Genomic DNA, 9,690 nt, shown 5'->3' with positions numbered 1-9,690 from the left:
GAAAAGAGCTGCAGTGATGACAAACACCAATCCCCCCAAAACTCCACCGAAATCAACAAGAGTTGACTAACTTATTATTAATCAGATGAAGGAGCAAGCAAAGGTGGGAAAGCCTTTTTGATAGAATGGAGTGCCTGGCTGCTGAAATGTGCTATACAAATAAATTTGATTTGATTTTGATTTTGCTGTGGTATCATAGTGTTTTTCTTTGCACGAGTATCGAGTTAAAAGCTTTAGTCAACCTCAGAACCAAAGAGTATTTAAAGTGACCAGTTATGTAGTTACAATGACATGCTCATGTTGGCGCTGTGGAAGAAAGAAAAACATTTGACTGAGAGTTACAAGACAAAATAAACAAAACTACTAAAAACTACAGGGAAAGTACAAAACAAAAAACTAAGTTACAGTCGAAATAGAAGAACATCATTATGACACAACACATGAACAACATTGTAGAAAGTGATCATTGTTGAAGGCTTTCACTGTTTCTCGAACTGGACCAGCACACTTCGCAGTTTATCCACCAACACTGCAGAGGACAAGAGAGACAAAGACAGAGACGTTCAAGGCTATTCTGCTCTCTTTTAAATGTTCAGCTATAAAAATTGGCTCCACAGAGGAAGTGAGCAAAAACAGCAGCTCCATACCGCCAGCAGATGGCCTGTGAGAGCTTTGATAAGCCCTGCAGGCATTGATCATCTCCCCCAGGGATTCAGGACAATCAGCAGGGAGCGGCTCTTGATATTTCTCCTCACACACTTTTTTAGAAAGGATTCTGTCATTGTCACCGCAGTCTGGAAGAAGAAAGAAAAACTTTTCAATAAAGACCAAGGAATGACTCAGCCATGACTCAGATCTGCTTAAGAACCTGTAAAGTTTGTCCTTCCAAACTCAAACACAGATGATTTGTCAGGAACATGTCAGAAGTTTCTCAGCAATTACATAAAAAAGGCTGAACTACCATGATTCAAGTAAAAGCTTTTCTACTGGATATTGAAGACAGTATAAATACTTTTCAAAAGTTTTTATAAAAATCTGTATTTCTAAAAAATAAAAAAATTAAACCTTTTTACATGGTCCTGTCTTTTCCAGTGAACAAAACTGAAGCAAACTTCTTGGTTGATGAAAATACAAGTAAATCTAAATCTAACAGATTTAACAAAGATTATTTTCAAACCTTCAAAAGGCTTCTTACGAGTGGCAATTTCCCACAGAACGATTCCCAAGCTGAAAAAGAACAAGATAATCCATTAATGAATGGGATTTTTTTATTATTATCTCATTTGTGACATATTTCCTTCCAGTCATTCTGATTCAATTTTTACCAATGCAAAGAATAAAAGCCATATGAAAAGCACAGCTGACTTTCTGACTGTTCTGTTACTTTCTTTCAAACACTTGGTATAAATCAATTGATCCTGCCTTGCTAATATAGCACATAAAATCTTTAGCATTTTAAATATTCACACTGTAAACACTAAGTTGGGAAAACCACCGCAAATCAAAAGCGATTCCTCAGAAGAAATCATGGAAAAGCAAACACTGACTGGATGTTGGCCCCTGGTGATACCAACCTGTAGATCTCACACTCTTTGGTGTACTTGCAGTTGATGTCGCTGAGCTGCTGGGGAGACAAGTAGCACAGCGAGCTGATGGTTTTCTCCTGCTCTTTACCCTTAGTTGTTCTTTTCAGGGATGTCTCTGTTTTGGCCAGTTCTAACCCTCCCAGCTGAAAACAGAATGAGGGTAAGAAGTGGAAAAACCGCTGCCAGCATCTCATTCCAGTGTGTTTTGACTTTTTTTTTTTTTTTTACCTTCACTCTGTAGTTCTCATCCACCAGGAACTTACTGCTTGTGATGCTCATGTGAAGCTTACTTATTTCCTCAGTTAGATGGAGTCTAGAAGACAACATTATTACACATCATTTTTATTTGTTTATGCATATATAAAACCATCCTGAACTTAGATGCTTTTGTCAAATAAGTGTATAATACTGCTCATCTCAATTTGCTAGCTTTAAGTTACTACACCCTATGTATTTGGGGGAAGTAGATGGAGGTCTAAACATCTCTGCATCAGCTCCTCATGGTGCTTCTGCTCCCAAACTTTAAGTTTTTACTATACCTGGTGAAACATGTGACATGTGACAATCCACATGTTGCTGCCCTGTTTTGTTTCACATCTCAAGAAACCCAAATCTTTCCTTTTTCCATGTAAGCCCACAAATCTGTGGGAGGGATATTTCTTGATCTGAATTTGAGCATGGCTGGACAAGGTGGGTCACGAATTCTGAATTTGAAAAAAATTAAGTTCTACACAACTCGAGATTAATCGAACCTTTTGGGAAAGTGCTTTATATACAAGAAGAAGTTTAAAGTATAAAGAAGACAGTGATGCTGTCTGAACCTTTAAAAAACAGTAAAACCGATGACTCCTGGGTTTAGAAGGAAATTCTGTTTGTTTGAATAAAATTAAATAAAGTTGCTTCCACAGAATCATACACATATAGTAGATAAGTCTCCACTGCCAGCAGTGATCAGATAAAAGACTCGTAGCAGGAGGTTCAGTATCCCCAGCCCCACTATGGACTACTGGGAACATTAAGAACTTTCCTAACAGGCTGAAGTCACAGAGCTGCTGGACAAACTTGAACACATAACAAAACATTCGGGTCTGAAATCTCTGATCTCTGCCTCTACTACTGAGAGCAGGTCAGAGGCCTGGAGCAGATCGTCTGTCCATCGTTTTCTTCCACAAAAACAAAAACCTCAATAAGAATTACTTCCATCTCGTAAAAATGTCCAAACTGTTTCAACTACTTTGGTTTTAGTTCTCTTAAGCTACTATTCACAGACACATTTTCTAATTCCTCTTTGAATCTTTAAATTGGAGTTTCACAGACAGTCAACTTTAGCCAACTTACCGATAAAGTCCCTGTGCTGCATCCAAACACATGGATGCTTTCCTGGTCCATAACAATTCATGTTTGGAGTTCAGAACATCTCGAAGGCTTCCTTTCTCACAATACTCCATGATGACCAGGAACTCGGGATTTGAAGCTGCAGAATTAAGCGTGACATAATCCTTTGCTATTTGAACTATCTTGAGCATTATGTGCATCACTACTCACTGTTCTCTTCTCGGATGCAGATGCCGAACATTCGCAGGATGTTGGGAGACTCAAAGCGTTTCATGGTGTCGATTTCCTTATTGAAGACAGACTTTACCATCCTGCAGGTAGAGAAGGTGTTTATGGCAGCAGTGCATATGCTACAAAGAGTTGAATTTCTGAGAATTAGGTTATGTTTGATAGTCTTATTCAATGTCTAGAGCAGACATGAATTTAATAAATAATAATGATAAAATGGTTGCGCTCAGCCCAGTGAAATGTCTGTCCGCTTGGTTAGAGTCCTAATCTACAGCTCTGCAGAAACTATGAACAGCACTGAACTTGTTCATCTGTGTTTTGCAGAAACACTTTGACGTCGTGTAAACGTTTGTACAATGAAACAGACATTTAAAGCACTTCTTTGATAAAGAAGTTCTCTAATAATTGATATCAATCTGAATATAGTCATTCCAAGGCAGCTGGAAAATAAAAATAAAAATTCTTAGATTATTTTGGATTACACCAAGTGATTGTCTGAGATCCTCCAAACATATAAACTGTGCTTCTCAATTTGCTCTTCAATTTCTGAAACAAAATTCACACATGACTTTAAATAGGCCACAGACCCTGGTTTGGCTCCTGTGTATTTCTTGATGGCCACTGTGAAGCCACCAAATTCTCCTTTGTAGACCTCAGAGGTTGGTGTTGTCATGAAGGGATTTTCTTCAACATTCTTCAGTTCATCTGGTTTAATCATTCGGATGTCCATAGTTATGATTCTGGGTTTATTCACTGTGAAAATAAAAGGCAAATACGATTTGAAAATTTCCCAAAAGGGTTATGATTTTACTCAACTAGAACAGCACTACTCCAGTATCGGCATGCCATTGATTTGGCTAAAAAACATTATGGATAAATAAAGTTCTAACAGTTCAAATATATATCTCGTCTGTCAATTGTCCCATGAACAAGTTTGCTACTATCTGTATGTAATATGGAGAAAGTTTCCCTGGTTGCTGTTGACTCTGGGAAACTGTTACTGCAAGAAGCTCAACTGCATCCATATTTATATTTCAAGCATAGAAAGTTAGGCATTATGATTAATCATGATTAATCACAGAGCTACAGCTAGATTAATCAGTTTCATTTTTTAATCAAGTGACAGCATCACAATATATGTAGACATACAAAATGTTGTTTATTATATATATATATATAGATGTTGAAACGGGTGTGGTAGTTGACTGTTGGTTTAAAATTTTTACATTGTTAGATATTATTTTATAAATATCCTCATAATGTATATCCTCTGCTTTAAGTTAGGTGCTGTCACTGTTTGCACATCTGAATATAACATGTTGCATTTCATGTCACCTTCCACTGTATGACTGAACTGCTGCCTTCATTGCTGTAATATTCCTGACGACGATGAAGTGTGCATAGTGACCATATTTCAGTATGGATGAGTGAATATTTTTGGCAAGAATGAGGTATCAGAAATAATAATTTAAAAAATCAAGTGACAAAATATTAAACCATTGGAATTGCAATCAGACATTTTATCAAGGCTGATGTTTGACAAAGTTTTGTTTTTTCCAAACACCAAAATGGAAACAGAAACAAAAGAGTAATACCTGAGAAAACTACAGTGTCTGGAGTTTCAACAGAGTGAAGTTACTGTATACTCACACATCTCCACAATTTTTACTACATTGGATTTAATGTCTTCAAGATCCCTTTGCATGGTTTCCACATATTCCCCGTATTCCAGGAGCACTGAGGAACAAAAACACCCATGTGACAAAGTAGGCATCAATCTGATCAGCAAGCAGATACTAAAAGGTTTAAATTTGAACTGTTAGTGTTGCATCTGATTACATAAACTGTCTCCTGAAAGTTTAATTGACCTGAATTGCTTTCTTGGCCCACTTTAACAAGGCCAAATAATCAGATCAACTGATTATTTATGCTTTAAAAACAAAACAAAACAAAAAATTATATCCCACAAGTGAGATTCTCTTAATTATCTTAAGCTTGAATCTTTCAAGATAGTTTATTTTTTGTTTGGGCTCTAGGTTAATTAAATGTGTTTTCACAGTAATTATGCTATGGGAGCCAATCCTCCCCTTATATCCTGTCTGCTGCTGTGCTTGTTCTCTTTTCTGCAGTTATCCAAATAGTTACAGAAATACTGGAGTTGCTATATCAAAATAAGTCCTTGTTTAAAATTTATTACCAGCAGCTGACAACCAACTGTGCTTTTAAGATGCAACCTATAGTGGAATGTTAATGCAGAGATGATCCTTTTTTTAAAAGGCAGCCATTTTGTTCCGTTGTGGCTTACACTAGTTTTATGTGATTTGTCAAACGTGTATCAGATTTATTTCCAGATAACTACTGTTTACATCTGCAGTTCCAGTTAACTAAAATGTACAATTTAATCTACCAAGTGAAACCAAGGTCAATTTTTCTTACTTCTTTTCAATTCCGCATCATCTTCCCTGCTGTCAACTTCATCTTCCTTCTGCCTGGAGATCTGCTCAAAAACCCTGAACACCTGATTTCCATGCTCTAGCTGCAGAGCTAAAGCCAGGCTTTGGAAGGCATCGTTGAGCCGTTCATTCACACTGTTGAATTCATCTCCATGACTGCTGGACTTCAGGATGCGCTTCACCAAGTTTGACAAAGTGTATTTCTCAATGAGCTCCTGCGCTGATCTGAGAGTGATTGAGAGTCCCTTCAGGGAACTGTCCACCTCAGCAGAGAGTTCGACCGCGTCCCTCCGTTTGATTGACCTCACCAAGTCCTCCAAGGCTTTTACTCGCTCTACAACACGAGAGCAGCGCTTTTTATTGGCCTTAACATTCTCAACCAGAGTGTAGATCTGTGAAGCAACAGACAGAATGGGCTCTACATAATCCATGGTCAGCTGCAAGGGAGAGAGAGCATGAAGTTTACAACAGAACTTTAGAACATAAGTTAAGGTAAACGCTGTGAGACACTTGCAAAAAAAAAAAAAAAAAAAAAAAAAAAAAACTACCAGAAATATCAAATAACACAGAAATACATGTGTATGTTTTATATTTTATTTTAGTTATCTTTGCAGTTTTTGAAATATACATATGTTTTATTACACTGTATACATACATACAGGAACAGTTTGACAGTGGTTTATTTATTATTAGAATACATTTTCATTTTACCTTGTATAACACCTGAACTCCTCTAATACTATTAAGATCAAAACGATGTAAAAATCAGTGTGTGCTTATTAGCATTAAACAATAAATTCTCATTAAATATCTCAACTATAACTCTTGGTGAAATGTAATGTTTCAATTGTTGACTTTTTTGTGTTTTTATTATATTAAGCACATTGAATGTTAATAAAAAGTGATGTGCAAATAAACTTGTTTGTTTGAAATCAAACATGTTGAAACCATCACTGATTTGACAATGACAGCTTGCAAAATCTAAGTATAGGCATGGTTTGACATTATGAATCATATTTTGAGTTTCAGTTTTAACTCTGCTTGGTTTGCTTTTTGACTGGTATGCAGCTCTTACAAAAACAAAGCAAAAAACCCCATTTGATTCAATTTACCTCCCTGTGATCAAACTTGTCCAGACAAACAGTATTAACATAAAGTTCACTCCAAAGAAAACCTTTTATTTGGGAAGCTGTCTAGCTGTATCTTGTCCTTGTCTCTTGCTGTGCATGTAGCCAGACATTCTTCTGACGCTTGAAGACTTCCTGGTCCAGGAGTGTAATAACCTCTGAAAACTGCTCTCTTGACTTGAGCAGCTGTCAAGATGGAACAGAGGTTCCATTCACAACGGCTTTTTAACAGCGGCCTTGAATGTAACTTTAGGAATTCTAGGTTCCTACATTGAGCCAGCTCAGGTCCTTACAGCTCCTTTTGGGAGTATCATACTGAAGAAGAGAATTTGCTTGTATTTGGTGTCTCTACAACACAGTGACCTGGTTAGCAGAGCTTTCTATGTTACAGAGGATCAAAAGTAAGAAATATAATTTACCTGCAGGAGGTAGTCTGTAGCCAATGTACCTGCTTTCCCAGTGCTGTGCTAGCCGTTAGCATGGGGTGAAAGTGAAACCTTGTAGTTTAGAAGTCCACGGTTCTTCCTGTTTGTCTCTGAAAGTTGCTGCATTGTGGGAGTGTCCTGTGTTCCTATAGTCTGACTTCTATATAAAGCACAAACATGACTCACTGAAACAGGAAGGGTGTGTTGAAGAGTTATTCTGCTGACTGCCTCTGTAATTTGCTGGGTGTCTGGGGATTGATTACAATTGCTTTGAGTAACAAATTAAGGAAAACAGACTTGGAGCAAAAATGCACTAACTCAATTGTGCACAATGTGAATATTATTGTGGTCCACCAGATGGATGTGCTGTTTGTAAAAATAACGACTCAATTCTTCCACACAAGGAAGCCGGGCGTGGAGGTGTTGGGGGATTTGACAGCAGAAGGGAGGAAAGGGGCGCTCATTCTGCTCCCCACAAGATGCCACCCTGGGTGGTTGCCCACCTGAGAGGCATTTTCAGAAACTAATGAGAAACGCATAAAACAAACAGATTTTGAGGACCACAGTTCAACATTTGTGTTTGTAACAACTCCAGCAATAAAATAAGAACTATTAGTTTTAGAGAGGATGACTATTCAGCACGTAGTAAAGAACAGTTCTTTTTTACTGACGTGACATTAAAAAAATTATAACGTTATAAAACAGCAGAGAATAATATGGAAGCCATTGGTGCAGGTCAAAAAATTACTCACATTTTTTAATTCGTTCATTTTTCCATTATTCATCGCAGCACAAGATACACAGTAACAGTAAATTAGTGAAAAACAAAAGTACTATGGGTTAGTGACGGAACATGCATGACCCGTATGTGTACACGTGAAAGCGATGATAGTAAACTGAATGAAATAAGACTGACATCATCATCAGTGGATTAAGAAATTAAAATAACAATTGAATAGTAACAATAATAACAAACAATGATAATATAAAATCAGTAAATTATCTGGAAAAGACAGCAGAATATAGACATATAATGGATCCATTAATAGAGTTAAAAAGTGATTTCTACTAGGTTGAGTTTGTTAGATTATATACAGAATTACATAGAATGGAGGGGAAGGGTGTGCATGTGTGAGGCAGAAGCTCAGATGCTTGGAAACTGAAGCTCGTAGGAGGAGCCGCATCTCGAAGGCGGCGCTAGGTCCAACTTCACCATCATGTAACAGGTGTTTTGCACCACTAAATGGTTGCCACAAGAGACTAAAGGATTTCTCAAACATGCATGAAAAAAATCAAGGCAACACTCCAAGTATGTTTTTCATGAGAAAATAATATTAATAACCTTACAACATGATGTAAAGCTCAAAAATGTTCATTCTACATAACACTGCCCCTTTGATACAACAGAGGCAAGACACTGAAATTCAAGTTACCAACCGATTCTGTGCATGAATGTGTAAATGTGAACATAAGTGTGACTCATAGTGTAAAAGTGCATCAAGGTGCTGATATGCAAGTTGTGTCCATTTAGTATTTCGGACTGCAAATTACTGGAAACCAGGGTTGTTGACTGGATAATGTGTCACAACTGTGGTGTTTTGTATGGTAATGTTCATTACAGCAGCACCAGACATTGATGCAACATTGCCAGGGTTAAGGAGACGGGCTGGAACTGAAGCAGGAAATTGGTGAGGGACCGTAGAGATGGGCCCTGACATGGGAGACAGGATGCGTGGGGCTGGCACAGCAGTCGTAGGGTTAGACCTTGGAATGGCGGGAGGAACGGCGGGTGTTGTGGGTATGAAAGGTCCTGGAGGCCTGAACTGTTGTGTTTGGGGAGGTAAAGGTGCCTGAGGTCTGAACTGTTGTGTTTGGGGAGGTAAAGCTTGTATTAACAAATGAGATTCAGATATAGTTACTTTTAAATACAGTACAGACCAAAAGTTTGGACACACCTTCTAATTGAATCCAATTAGAAGGTGTGTCCAAACTTTTGGTCTGTACTGTACATATTTATAAAAACACATAAATCACTTGCAAATATGCCAGATTATAACCCAAGGCAAATGTGGTCGGTTGACATCAACACATGACATATTTACATAAGGCAACAGATACAACAAGACTCCACTGAAAAGTGGATGCACAAAAATTCAACACCCATCAGTCCACTGATTCTCTGTACCTACTTATTTTTGCTGGGTTATGGAGGGGAGCTGTCTGTCTCCAGCGCTGGGTGAGAGGCAGGGCACAGCCTGAGCAGGTCACCTGTCCAAAGGTCAAAATAAAACAATAAAGCACATGGAGAAACAAAGCTGGCATGTAGTTTTGTCATGTGAAGGCAAGGATAAATGTAAGAGTAACTGTATTGAATATGATTGATGAATGTCTGTCCATAGAGATTTCGTATTTTAAGCCACATCTCCAACTGTTTTAATGTAAAACACAAAAAGTAGTTTTTCCATAATTCTAATTTTAAGAAAAACACTTTTAGCAACAGATCGAGTCGAAACAGGAGGTTGCTTGTGAAGTTGAC

General features: G+C 37.7%; 1 protein-coding gene across 2 annotated transcripts; it reads right to left on the bottom strand.

The window, feature by feature from the left end:
* Positions 1-243: 243 nt before the first annotated feature.
* On the bottom strand, positions 244-9,395 carry LOC122835206 (mixed lineage kinase domain-like protein). 2 transcript variants are annotated; one of them, XM_044124052.1, is made up of 11 exons: positions 9,344-9,395; positions 5,586-6,039; positions 4,800-4,886; positions 3,737-3,902; positions 3,132-3,232; positions 2,925-3,060; positions 1,815-1,899; positions 1,575-1,729; positions 1,178-1,227; positions 648-794; positions 244-529 (listed from the first exon to the last, which is right to left on the bottom strand). In XM_044124052.1, exons 2-11 carry the CDS (start codon positions 6,031-6,033, stop codon positions 480-482), a joined length of 1,425 nt encoding a protein of 474 aa, XP_043979987.1. In that variant the 5' UTR covers positions 6,034-6,039; positions 9,344-9,395; the 3' UTR covers positions 244-479. The 2 variants fall into 2 exon arrangements, with proteins under 2 accessions (XP_043979987.1, XP_043979986.1); XM_044124051.1 differs by lacking the exon at positions 9,344-9,395 and adding an exon at positions 7,149-7,263.
* Positions 9,396-9,690: the final 295 nt, after the last annotated feature.

This window comes from Gambusia affinis, linkage group LG08, assembly GCF_019740435.1.
Source record: "Gambusia affinis linkage group LG08, SWU_Gaff_1.0, whole genome shotgun sequence".
In the NCBI taxonomy this organism is placed as follows: domain Eukaryota; kingdom Metazoa; phylum Chordata; class Actinopteri; order Cyprinodontiformes; family Poeciliidae; genus Gambusia; species Gambusia affinis.
Note: the sequence above shows the minus strand (reverse complement) of the source record. Positions and strands in the feature narration are given on the sequence as shown.